Below are 13,901 nucleotides of genomic sequence, written 5' to 3'. Positions count from 1 at the left end.
GTTTATTAGAAGCGTGAAATCTAAAGCTAGTTTGGGCTGTAGAATATTTGATTTCTCAATCAATCAGTACAACTAGTCTATTAAAAAACAAAAATAATAAGAACTTGTGTCCGTTATATATGATTTCCTGAGCAATTGAAGCACTTTAGATAGAGCGAAACCTAAAATAGAACGTGGAACAGCTTTCACACGCAATATATAAGAGACATTATTAAAAGGCATTAGAGTAGAGTTTTCGTGATTGCACCACACCGAAAAAGATTGTTTACTTCAAATAATAGTTATATTTGTATAACGTGACATTCAAATTTTGGTGGAATTTAAGCGGTAACTCAAAATTTCGTTTATACATGATTTTACCGGATACTATGTATCCGGTATGTTGTGGAGATGGGTAGGTGTAATGAGGAAACACGTGGATTTTGTGACTTTCATGTTCTGTTTAGCTTAAATATAAATTTCAAAAGAAAGATTAATACCTATTTCTTGAGGGAAAAAATCTTAAGTTTTTAGCCATTAAATGTTTAAATAATGAAATATTACCAAAATGCAATACTTTTCAAATATCAGAAATCATTTTTGAAAGAAATTTTTGGACTTCCTGATTTCGTTCCAACCTCACTGGTAAAAAAAAAAAAAGGAAAAAAAAGTCATGCAATATTACTACATTATGGTGAGTTGTTATTATTTGCTGCCGCTTTTAACGTTTAGAATTTCTCTCAGATATCGATATATAAAAAACGAATATCATGCAAAACAGATTCCCACTGCATGACAGTGTTATAAAGTCCGAACCATTCACTGTAGGTAATTTTATATTTTGGAAATAGAAAAGTTTGATTGGCCTCGTCGGTTTCTTACGTGATAATCACCAGATTAATTACTTTACCCTATCGTAGCAATGTAGAAAAAGAAAACATGTTTTCGCTTATGCTGATTATTCGAAAGTAGAATTTTCATTCGGTTAGTGCTTGTAGTTTCAAGAATTGATGATGTTAGTGTATAGTACCGTATACTATCGTATATAATTCAGGTACATGAAAGCTACTTATAAGTAAATTGCGTGAAAATATATTGATTCCGACCGAAACATGATAGTTGCATTTTCCTTTTGTATTTCATCTACTGAGAACCTCTTAAGAGGATACATTATAGATGTTAACTTACGTGTTGAGAACGACAATGGAAAATCGTGTGGTTAACTTTTTCTATGAGATTGTACAGTCTAAGGAAACTTTATAAAAACCTCATATTTATTTACTTTTGTCATTAGCTTGGAGAACAATTAAGAGTACAGTTTGGGAATCAAGTTCCAGTAGCTTATATTCTTTTTACTTCAAGGAACTTGCACTCACAGTGGTATATTTGTTTCAAAGTTATTGGCAAAAGAAAATGTATGTTATTGTAAGAATCAGAAATGTCATGATTTACTGGAATTCAACCGCAATTACCAGTAATCACCGCTCTGAACCGCTGAATCTTGGAAATTGAATTTCTGTTATTAGCTTTCATCAGCAATAAATTCACAAAAAATAAATAAACCTCCTGGTGGTTGTTTCCAGTAACAGGTAATGCCTGTGTTTATTGGAAGTGAAATGGCATAGAACATTTAAAACCTATTGTTTCTTCAGAATTTCACTCAGAGGGATAGGTTGACTTGCTAACTTAACCTAATCTTACCTGATCCTTTATTTCCAACAGAAGCAGGTATGATATAACTGTTACTGGTAAGCATCACCAGAGGTCTTTTGGGTCGCCAGTGTTCACCGGTGAAAGCTGGTAATTGTGTTCGATTTCCGGTAATCATGACATTCCCGATTCTCACAGTAGCGTTGGAATACTGATGCTGGCGACTGTACATGATAATACGAGGTTTGTTTCGGGTATTCTGAATTCGAGATCATTCATTAGAATTAAATTAAAGTAAATTCCTTATAGGTGTTTAGTAAAAACCTATAAAGTTCAAAGCCTATTGAAACGAAAACAACATGCAATGTGAATCTGTATTTATTTGCAAATAGAAGATGCTTTCAGCGGTTGTAGTGTTGATCAAAGTAAGTAGAAACAAAATATGTGAAGAAAACAGAATATTCCTTCTTTCTTTCTTTCTTTTGTTACATAACGATAAAATTGTTTGTTTTTGCTTCTATTAACTGCATGAAGGTTTTAAGTCAGGTCAGCAGAACAATTAGAAGTACCGTATTATCATTGTTAATTGTATGTGACAACCTCAAAATGTCGAGTAATTTTGTTTGTAAACTTAAATTGAATAGTCTGTTACGTAAGCATTGTAAATATTTTTATTCTTATTCTTATTATTGGACAACTTGTGTTTATATTATAGTTGAATTTTGAATACATAAAGCTTTATTATTGTTTTTCCAAAAAACATCAATTTATTTCATGTATACAAGTATTAAATTTTACTTTCTCAGGTGTAATATATATTTCTGTTACTGTATATTACGAAAGAATGTGTTGTTTGGGTTAAGACGTTTGAATACTTTACTAAAAAGTGTTTTCCCCTCTTCTCTTGTCTATTTTCACAGGAGTGATGCAGGCGTTGAATGCAGGTGAACTATTGCAGAAAAGATACAGTCCAAAGTTTCAAGAAGGTGACTCTTCCAATACCAGAAGTCAGTCAGTAGGACAGAAGAGGAAGCGAGATGCGTTAAGGTAAAAGAACAGTTACTTTTAACATACCATCATTAATTCCAAAATATTTTAAATAAGAAATAAATAAATCGTGGAGTTACGATTATTATCCATAAACAATCAAGCCCGGAACTAAGGTTTGTGTCACCCGGGGGCAAACACTAAATTTGGCGACTCATAATATATATATATATTGCCCTTTTAGCCTCCCCTCCAACCACGCTTCTGGTGCACGTGCCCCGCATGCTCTCTAGTTCCGGCCCTGTAAATAATGTAGTAAAAGAATTTGTATTTTTTTTTTAAATTAGAGTACTTTGGAGATATGCATTTCTAACACCGTTAAGAAATTTTTAATACGTACTCATCGTCGCGTGTGTTGAGGTCATATATTCGTAAATGAGAAATAGTAATGGTGAGAACAAAATAAACTGAAGAGTATCATTCGTAAAATTTTAAAAGTGGGCACAGATAAGCATATAGGTTTTATTAATTTATATTGTACAGTCAACGACAAAAGTGTTCTTTTCCGTTTGGTAAAATTTATTTTGGGAATAACAGTGAAATGTACATAGTTTCACCAAGTTTCAAGGCTGAAACGTACAGAAAATTGCATTTTTTTTAATTTAATGAAAACTGTACTCAGATTATCCTTCCATTCTGAAATTATTTACGAAATTAATATTATCAAATAGAAAGAGCTTTTGTCGCTGACTGTACATAATTAGTTGTTCATACTATGAGAGGATCAGGGTTCGATTCGGGTTGGTCCCTGTTCGGGCTAAGCCAATTTATGAGAGGATCAGGTTTCAATTCGGGTTGGTCCCTGTTCGGGCTAAGCCAATTTATGACTAGCGGGATTCGAACCTTGTATGTCCCTGTTTGGGATAAGCCATTTTATGAGTGTTTGAGTTCGTTCTTTGCTTGTCTCTGTTTGGGAATGGCTATATATCGTGATCCTGGGTTCGTTCCAAACTTCCGATAAGGAATGGTCAAGGAATAATGAGATCGAACACCAATAATTATAAGAAAGAATCCACACTCACGGTCATCAGAGTACTATGTGAAAAGTTATTATTTATTGAGGTGTACTTAAAAATAATAATTTGTGTTTATAAACCAGCTAATTAGGCACATCAGGAAATTTCTGTCCAAAATTATTAGTTCTTGCATAAGTGTGACAGAATATACATAAGTCTTGAGGGATTTTCTATAAGGAATTTGAGTTCTAAGGAATTTCTGTTTATGTAAATAGACTAAGTGAAAACGCCCCTTGAATGGTTTCTCGATCTTTGTAAATAATGCCATGCATATTCAATATTGAAGTACCGCGTTTTAATTACAATTCAAATATGTTGAAAATCAAGAACAACATACTGCTATTGACTTAATTGAAGTTAGTAATACTTACTTTGATGCTTGTAAGTTGAAGCACCGAAAAAAAATATATAATATACTTGTTAGTTAGATGAAAGTTACCATATAAAAGACACATTCCCAATTGCGTTGGATTGTATGATTGATTTATTGCTAAGGAAAAGGTTTAGGTTATTGTGAATTAATAGTAATTCTTATGTTGGAGTAAAGAGCTCTTAGAAGTTTTTAAGGTTAAGGAACAATTGCAGTTGGATTGAATTTTAGTTATTTCAAATATTAAATCAGTGGTTTCCAACCGCATTTAATAATTAGTTAAAAGAAATTTTGTGATAGACTGTACCAGTGAATGCCTGCAGCGGGAGCAACAATGCTTAGTATTACTTAGCCACTACTTTATACAAACTTAGTCTTACTTTACTATAATTTGTTATTACTAGCGTCAATTACTCGCTTTGTTGGGTTAAAATAACAAAAATCAATAATATGTTCCGTTAGTCAGTCACTTTTTACTATTACTGAAGCGCTCTATGTTCCGTTAGTCAGTCACTTTGTACTATTACTGAAACGCTCTCTGATATCGGTCGTTTTCGATCTCCCCCTCCCCTTCTCCAAGTTGTGGGGCTGAAATTTTGATTTAAACGACATCGAAAGTGTCACTGTTTACCTCAGCAACCCCGAAAATATGGATTCGACACTAATATCGGTTATTTTCGATCATTTTTATATATTTCTCCCATCCCCCTTCCCTAAGTTGCACTGTCAAAGTGAAAAGATTAAATTAAAAAAAAAAAAAAAAAAGGCCCGAGCCTCATCGATGTTGAAAATTTGATCGAGATCGGTCGGGTGGTTCAAGAGTTATTAAGTCACAAACATAGTTACTTATATATATGATCAAGGGAGGGGGTTCACCATAGTTTGCCGCTTTATGCAGTGTAAAGAAAGTAGGAATGAAGCCTATTTTATCCAGTGTATACCTGAGCGTCAAGGAGGGCTATAGCCCCTATAGCCCTCCCTTTGGATCCCGGCTATATATATATATATATAAATCAAACAAGTATGTCACGGTGTGGAAGGCATTTAGCTATATGTGTCGTCAGTCAGGAAATGTCGGATTAAATGATAGAAAATATTTTTGGATAAAGCTTCGTTCTTGGATATGTTTAGATGTAGTATCAGTTATCGACTACATACTGTTGATATTCTGTTATATATATAGAACATAGTAAAAGTTAACAACTCTACAATTCCTTTTTTCGTTTTCTTTTTTCAGGGTGAAATTCCAGGACGATAATGTTGCTAACGGAAGAAAAGATGAAGCAGCAGCATCTCACATAGACAATGCCAACAAAGAATGTATCCTTTTATTCTACAATTTTACTTTTAGTATTCTTAGTTGTATACTTAATGTAGATAAAATCAGTGGTACTTTAAATAAATAAATAAATAAATAAATAAATAGAAATAGCTATAAAAAAATTGTAGAACTCCTTTTGTTAAAACTTCGATTTCCAGTGAGGATGTTTGTGTCGGATATCAACATTAGTAGTTGCTCGGATCCCGTCTCATGTAGCATCGATGAAAAGGAATGTTAAACAACAATAAACCCAGCAACCACGCCTCTGGTTAAAAAAAGCACACCACGGTAATCTTGGTAGTAATATTATTATTAGTTTGTTATGAAAGAGGGGAAATAGCTCTCACTGATGCAGCAGATGAGGTGGAAACGATTACACTTAAATCTAGTATCCAACAAAGGGTATATATATATATATATATATATATATATATATATATATATATATATATATATATATATATATATATATATATATAGATAGATATATATATATATATATATATATATATAGATAGATAGATAGATAGATAGATAGATAGATAGATAGATAGATAGATACAGCCTAGTATGTCGTTTTGGTTAAAAAGTACAATAATTCTACGTGTATTTAGTGTATTCATGATGTATGTATTATAAATCTAGACCAACAATTGTGGCAAATTGCCACATTTTGTCATTTTTACAAGAAGTCGCAAATAAATGCCATTTGCTATGAGCGTTGGCCATATTTGCCATTCTATGGCTGCTTCTTGAGTTTTACTCACCTTTCTAACGGAAATACAAGTCTCGTCGTTCACCGTTATCGTGCTTTTATCAAGTGCTAAAATAGGATTTACCTGATAGGAACTTTTTTTTTTTAAATTTAGTTTTTTGATCACGGTATTTATTACTACATTCTCTCTCCATTCCCAGTTTTATGTTTATGTACTAATATTTCTATAAGATGTGTTTTGGTTATTGATATGGTCAAAATCATATTTATTTATTAGTACTATTTTACAATCCTTAATGTGAGCTCTTGGTAAATTAATGACATAAAAATACAATATATTTATTTTTCCAGTATACATGGTCGTACGATAGTACACCGACAAACTGAAGGAGGAGATGATAGACATGAAATTAAGCAAAAAGTGTCTAATCAGCATAAGTCAAAAGCTGAACTGTATCATTGTGTGAGACGTTTAGAAACCGGTGAAGACGCTGATATAGTGTCGAATACCTCATGAGGCGGGAAGATATCACTGCGGGACAAAAGATTACAAAGAAAGTAGCATCTGCCAAATGCAATGACGTTCCAATAGTAGCGGAGCGGTCACTACAAAACGGGAATTCCTACAGACATATAGAGAATTCACACACGCATTTTCAATCTGTGAGAATCCCCGTTTGCAGCGATTCGTTCCATGTGTACGTTATTGCATTTGTCAGCTGTGACTTCCTATGTAATCTTTTGACCCGCAAGCGATATCTTTCCGCTTGCATGAAATCTTCGAGATCATATTAGCACCTTCGCCGGTTTTTAAACGCCTCTCATGATAATATAGTGCAACTTTCGATCCATTTTGATTATATATATATATATATATATATATATATATATATATATATATATATATATATATATATATATATATATATATATATATATATATATATATATATTATATATTAATTTCATATCTATTGTCTCCTCTTTCAGTTTGAGTATTGAGTTGATTTTGAGTTTAACGTCCCTTTGAGCGGCGAGGCTATATGAGACGGGACCTACTGAGTAACGTGGAATCTGAACCACATGAGCTCCCGCCAGGAATCGAATCCGTGTTTGCCACGCCAAAGGCGCGTACGCTAACCGCTTAACCACGAAGGAGCTCTTATTGAAGTATTATTGTATCATTCTGTATAACAGATATTTTTAAAAGCCATTTTAAAAATTTATTTTAACATTTGGCGGCCATTGTTGTTGATTTATTTTGACACAACTATCGGTCGTTAAGTATAAACAGTCGTTAAAAGAATTTATTTTGATTTTTATGTATGTACGCTGGGATACCTTTGTTCTAACAGTACAGAGAAAAAGGACTATAATGCTAATCTTATCAAATATGATCCTAAAATGACCAGTTGGTCAATATGATCTTAAAACGACCATCTTGTTCTGCAACTGTCTGCATATTTGTGATCTTTTTTTGTACTATTTTCCTTAACGTTATTATAGATTTCATTCTCTTAGAAAATATAACGTCACAATATGTGCGACCGTGTATTTTGGACCTGAAAATGGGAACAAGACAACATGGAGATGATGCATCGGCGGAAAAAAGAAGTAAACAAATAGCGAAGTGTGCAGCTAGTACCTCCGCGTCACTTGGAGTTAGGCTGTGTGGAATGCAGGTAAGTTTCATCATGTGCTCTGTCTTCTCTATAGAATTTCAGTTTTAAAGAATAGAAAGTACTCACTTGTTTGCATCTTGTTGAAAATTTGAATTTATATTATTTCGATCTTCAGTGGAGTCTTTGTCAGTAACATTTCATCGAGATCTTACTTTATCATCACTGATAGGATTGTGTTTCAGTTCTTTTTTTTTTTTTATATATATATATGGGCCAAGAATTCATTGTTGATAAAGGTAATCTAGATCACAAATGAGATGACTTAATTCTTAATTTCTAAAAAAGTATAAGTCTGACAAAATTTAGTTTTATTTTCATCTTCAATTGTACATGCATGGAATAATTTTCATACTAAGCTTACTATGTAAAAATAAATCAACATGCACAAGTAACTTCTATCAACAAGTTAACGTGGTGATGAATTAGTATGGGGAAGAGGTCACATTTTTTTAAACATACATAAAGAAATATACCTCTAAACATACAGTCACACTTCATAATAATAATAATAATAATAATAATAATAATAATAATAATAATAATAATAATAATAATAATAATAATAATAATAATAATAATAATAATAATCTCGATACCCAACAAAACTCTGACCGACCTTTGAGCACAACTGGGTACAATGTAATGCGACCCGCCTTTATTGTGCAGTCTAGTCCCTATTGAGTTTAAAGTTAAAGTTTAGCTTCGTTCCTGTCTGTGTCAGATATTTACATAACATAATTGTACACATACGCAAGGAGAAAAGCGAATATTTCAATTCCTTTTCTCAATAACAAGTATCTACATCCACTGCGGAGCTATTTTTTAAACGCACTGTACTTTAGAAAACGAAACATGTGCAAGAAAATGACATGATTTCTTTAGCAGAATTAAAAAATAAATGTCTCCAGCCACCTGTTGACTATCCATATTTGTTTGATAGCTTCCCTTTTTATTATGGCTTCTTACTGTATATGGTATTTTTGCGAGAATTTCCTTTGCGTGACCGTTGAGTACTTTTTTTTCTCTTGTATCATAGGTGGGGACAAGTTTACTTTTTACAATTGAGCTAGTTATTAAGTTCACTTACAGAATGAAATTTTTAACTCATTTACAACCCTGATTAAAAGATGCTTGTGATGGTGTTATTCTTGTGGTTTTCAATTCTCAGTATGTACAGATATTATAACTGTCTATTATTTTTGTTACTGTTATGTTTTGAAAGATGATAGTAGGTTTAAATCTGTAATAAAAGTCTCATCATTCTTGATTACCTCTTTCTTTAAATTTACAGATTGAAAAAAAAAAAAAAGCATTAAATCTATCAAAGAACTCTCATTTATTGTGGAAACTTCTAAATTATGCTATTAGTTTCTATGAAATCTTTTAAGTTTAAAATATGTTTCTAAAAACAAAGTTTGAAAAGCGTTAAAAATGAACTGAAAACTGAATGTAGAAAGATGTGAATGACTCCATGAAGAAACACGTTTTGTTTTAAGCATAACTTCCTATAACTGTTGCCAGAACATGACGTACCAATTCAACCTCAGCGATTAAGTACAGAGCAAATTGAAATAAAGAATTCTTTGTTTTTATTCCAATAGAAATGTCCATTTATTGTTTTTTTTTTTTCCTGCTCAAATTTTTACAGATGCAAAGCAAACACGCATACTTTAGAATTAACACAGATTATCTTTTGACATTTTTTTGGCATCAAAAATCCCAGAGATTGCCAATCGGCACACTATTAAAGTTGAAGTAAGACTTTGCATATCATTAGAAGGAAGAAGCAACGGGAAATTTATGAGCAAAAATTAATGAGGAGAAAGAGGGATAGTTGAAGAAGTTATTTAGTTGAAAAAGTAATTGAGTTAATTGCTGGTTGTAGGAATTTGTAATTGAAATAGGTGTAATATTTTTTTTTTCTTTCACATATCAGGTTGTCTAAAAGTATTGAGCCTTTGAAGCTCAAAATTGAGAATTCATTTATTGTTGTTTGAAAATAAAATTATGGAACCACATACGCACTATTTTGGTCGATTACACCGTAAACCCGTAGAACTTCGCTGGTTTCTGGTCAAAAATTTCTGACACATGATTTTTGCAGGCCTGTTTTGAAACTAACTTAGCACTATTCAGGAAGTTTTACAAAGACGAAAATAAATGATTTTCACACGGTGCCAAACCTGGGCTATATGTTTGATGCATTAAATCTTCCCAGCCAAGTTTCAATTTCTGCCTGGTCGTGAAGATGAAGATGTATGCAATCTGGCGCTGTCAGCGTAGTATACGACACCTTTTCTGTTGCCCAGTTGTGACTATTTCTTTTGAATTGTTAGGTGCAGTTGCGTTAATTGTCGACAGTACTGGTATGAATATATCATTCTACCCGATGGCAGCAGCTCGTGATGCACGATGCCCTTCAAATCCCACCAGACACACAAGATAACCTTCTTGGTCTTCAGTGTATGCTTTGCTACAACCTGTGGAGCATCTCCTCGCGTCGACTACGATCTTTTTCGCACATTCTTGTCATAGATTATTTACATTTCACCATTCATGATCAACCGCTTCAGAAATGGCTCGAGTTCGTTACGTTTCAGTTGAGTTTCGCATGTAGAAATTCGATCGAGTAAATGTTGTTGAGTCAGATCATGTAGCACCTAAACGTCGAGCTTCTATTTGTAGCCAGTTTTCTCCAACTGGTTTAACATTGTGTGGTGATGTATATTTAGGTCATTGGGGATATTGTGAAAGCTTACATAGCAGTCTTGCTCGACTTTTGCTAGAATTTCATCCACTTTTCCTGTGATTGGTCAGCCATTGCGAGGAGCATCTTGGACGTTGAAATTTCCAAAACGAAAGCAAATGAACCACTTCTGGCTGTTGTTTTTGATAACGTATCTTTCCCGTAAACAGTACAAATTTGTTTCTAGATCTGACCAACATTTGCGCTTTTATTGAAATAAAGTTGTAAAATACAGCGTAATTTTGCGGAAAGTTTACTCCTCTTTACGGCGCAATACTTTACGTCTGATTATAAGAATTACAACTTTCTTTTTTCACATCTACTAGCTTTAACTGTCAGCTGTCAAACGACGTTAGGCTTTACCCGCTGGGTCTCATTATATCCAGCAGTTTGGGACATTAACGCCATCTCGTGCACAAAAGATTTCCTTCTTTTCAGAGTAGCTGATGTAGCTAATGAATTGGGTCAAAATACAAGGAGTACAGTCGATGCAGCAATATGTAGCACTGTTGGCATCGTGTGTCACTATTAGGTGAGGATGAACAAAACTAAATACAATCTGCTGCTTAACAATATAGGTTCGTACATAAACAGTACGTAAATACACGAACAATCGTTTTCAGCAGAACAAAAGCTATTAATTATTGTAGGCAACCAACGACATACATTTTAGCAACATAAAAGAAACACTCTCCAAACCTACGCATGAGAATAGCCCTCAAGTCCTTTTGTTATGGTTGATGTCATCGCGATCGATTGATATGACTTTTTTTTGCACAGTGTTATAATTAAACGAAATATATACAGGATGTTTCAAAACAACACCGACAGCGTTTGGGAGGTGATTCCTGACACCAAGATAAGACGAAACGTATAGAGGTAATTGGTGAGTACTTCAAATTATATGTCTGTAGCCAAACTCCCTCCATAAAAATTGTTTTGTGAGTACCGCAGGATTCTGAAGCATGTATTTTTGGATAGCGCACATACTAGTTCCTCAGTGAAGTCTTGACCCAACTACGGTACGTCCTATAATTTTGGAGCTATGGATATTTAATGTTTTTTAAGTTTTCAGCAGCCTATAACTGCGAAATGATGGATTTCTCCACCCAGGTTGATCTATACTTTTTTTTCTTATCTTGGCGTCAGGAATCAACTCCCAAATGTTGTCGGTGTTGTTTTGAAACACCCTATATATCTCATGTTTAAACTTTTTTGTTTTATTACACACTAAGAATGTTGTAGAATATAAAAAAATAAGCAAGGAACTAATGCAACGAAAATGTGTACTAAATCTACACCGGTAAATACTGTTCATTAACCACAGGATAAATGCAGTACTATTAACATAACATTATAGTGAACGCTAATATGATTGGTTAATACGCACAGATATATGTATAGTTGGTGTAATTTTTCAAATTCAGTTATTGTATCTGCTATATATGATGTTTTCCTTTCCTTTCTTATAGGTTTACAGAGCAGATTCAGATCACTATGTGAAGAAAGACAAGTACTGGGGACGTGAGTTGAATGAGGAGGGATTTAAAAATGCCTTGTACAAGTTCTTCCACAATGGCTTTCAGCTTAGGAATCAGGTTATTAGACAAGTTATTGAAAAGCTTGAAGCTCTTCGAAGAGTTATTGAACGTCAAAGTAGCTTCAGGTTTTATTCCAGGTAGGGGCTCTTTTTAAATAGCTATTAATTTAAAGTTATTGTACAGAAATGCATGAAATCTTCATCTGATTTCAGTGTTATAGCTGTAAAACGACTAATCATATTTGAATGAAACACGTACAGTTCGAAAGGAAGTGTAAGTTCATACGCGTATACTTGTATATGATCCATTTCCAAAGTGCTGTATTGACTTCGAAGAAACAACACATAACTGTTACAAAATGCAAAATAATTGTAGTTACATCAAATTTTCAGTTTACAAATGTCTATTCTGGTTTCCATCGCCCGCATGGTACACTTCAAGTAGATACTGGAATTCTTTCTATACCTTGAACACTAATGAGAATTATCGAGTTGACAATGGTAGCCGAGAGATGTCACTAGCATGCGTTGCACAGTAGTGATATCTCGCGCCAACCAAACGAAAGATGAACACTCCCTCTTTCAAACTAAAGGCATTTCATTCAAATACAATTAGTCATTTTATTGCTTTGGCCGAGACACATTGTAAATTAAAACTTCTGTTACACTGAGAAGAGAAAGGAAATAAACCAGGGCGGCCATTCCACGTAAATATGAGCCTAAGGACAGAAAATCGTTTTAAATATATTTTGCTCGTTATTTATATAAAAATGACCAGAAAAGTTCAAAATTTACTATGCAGATCGATTTCTTGTTAAAAAGTTTTAGTTTTTGTCTTTTTGAGCGATTGAAATTCCATGCTGTACGAAGCCAGTCGAAGGGAGAATTTACTAACAATATTGGAGACCCCTAAACAACACATGATAAGCATTTGATTCAGTTGCACTGCGGTGTAGACAAGCACGTACACCTTAGGAACTGAAACTCATAAGTTTTAAAGCTGTTAGTATATTAAGTAGTCTTCTATTTGACTACTTTTGGTACCAATGTAATTATGTAACGCCCGTTACAAAAAAGATATATTTTTTTCTATACAACTTGTACTAAAAGTCAGAAGTAGTCTATCTTTTGCAAAAGTAAAAATGAGCACATGGGCAATACAATAAGAAAATGAATATCATTATATTTATAATTTAATAGGCAAAAACTGCGTAACGGGTGTTACATTGCCAATGTAACGGGTGTTACACGTGAATTATTAGCTTGGTTTGATAGTGATATTTTGTACACTTAGGCTAGCTCTAAGACTCTAAAGAGGGAATTTGAAGTTAGTAAAGTTATAGAGGTTCCTCTTCTGAAGACATGAATTATGGTAAGGGTGAACAGTGTGCGAATTAAGGGACATTGAACCGGAGGTGATGAAGTGCACTCCAAAGAAAATAACATCTAGGAAATATCGTGGGATAGGGGTCTCCCTCTTATCTCCCCGTGAAGTCACACACTCAAGGTAGTGGTTAAATAACATAAAAGGGCCGTATTTCAATTAAGTACTCATAACATACTAGAAGTCTACTTCTTTATCAGAAGCCCCATACGCTGCTATTGGAAGTTTTCGTTTAACAAATCATTAGAGGCTGCAGTGCGACAGATTTTCATCAAGAAACCGGAAAAACCCTACACTACACTACACAGACTCCGAATTAAAGTTGTGAACAGCCCTTTGCGGAAAGAAGATGTTTGTGTTGGAATGTTGTCTTGCTGGCAATGAAAGATGAAATAAGTAACAAAGACTATCGTCAAGTTGGAATCCGTCAGGGACTTTCGGACGAAAATGG

General features: G+C 33.6%; 1 protein-coding gene across 4 annotated transcripts in view; it reads left to right on the top strand.

The window, feature by feature from the left end:
• Ip6k (Inositol hexakisphosphate kinase) overlaps positions 1 to 13,901 on the top strand; it is an 86,013-nt gene that overhangs the window by 65,480 nt on the left and 6,632 nt on the right. For all 4 annotated transcript variants that reach the window (XM_081739600.1, XM_081739601.1, XM_081739602.1 and 1 more), the window contains 4 exons: positions 2,550 to 2,676; positions 5,300 to 5,382; positions 7,605 to 7,780; positions 11,999 to 12,204. In XM_081739600.1, the coding sequence (XP_081595726.1) occupies positions 2,550 to 2,676; positions 5,300 to 5,382; positions 7,605 to 7,780; positions 11,999 to 12,204 (592 nt within the window). The remainder of the gene's footprint in view (positions 1 to 2,549; positions 2,677 to 5,299; positions 5,383 to 7,604; positions 7,781 to 11,998; positions 12,205 to 13,901) is intronic.

Source organism: Thermobia domestica, chromosome 15 (genome assembly GCF_964235325.1).
Source record: "Thermobia domestica chromosome 15, izTheDome1.hap1.1, whole genome shotgun sequence".
Taxonomy (NCBI): domain Eukaryota; kingdom Metazoa; phylum Arthropoda; class Insecta; order Zygentoma; family Lepismatidae; genus Thermobia; species Thermobia domestica.
This window is presented reverse-complemented; position numbering and strand designations above follow the sequence as displayed.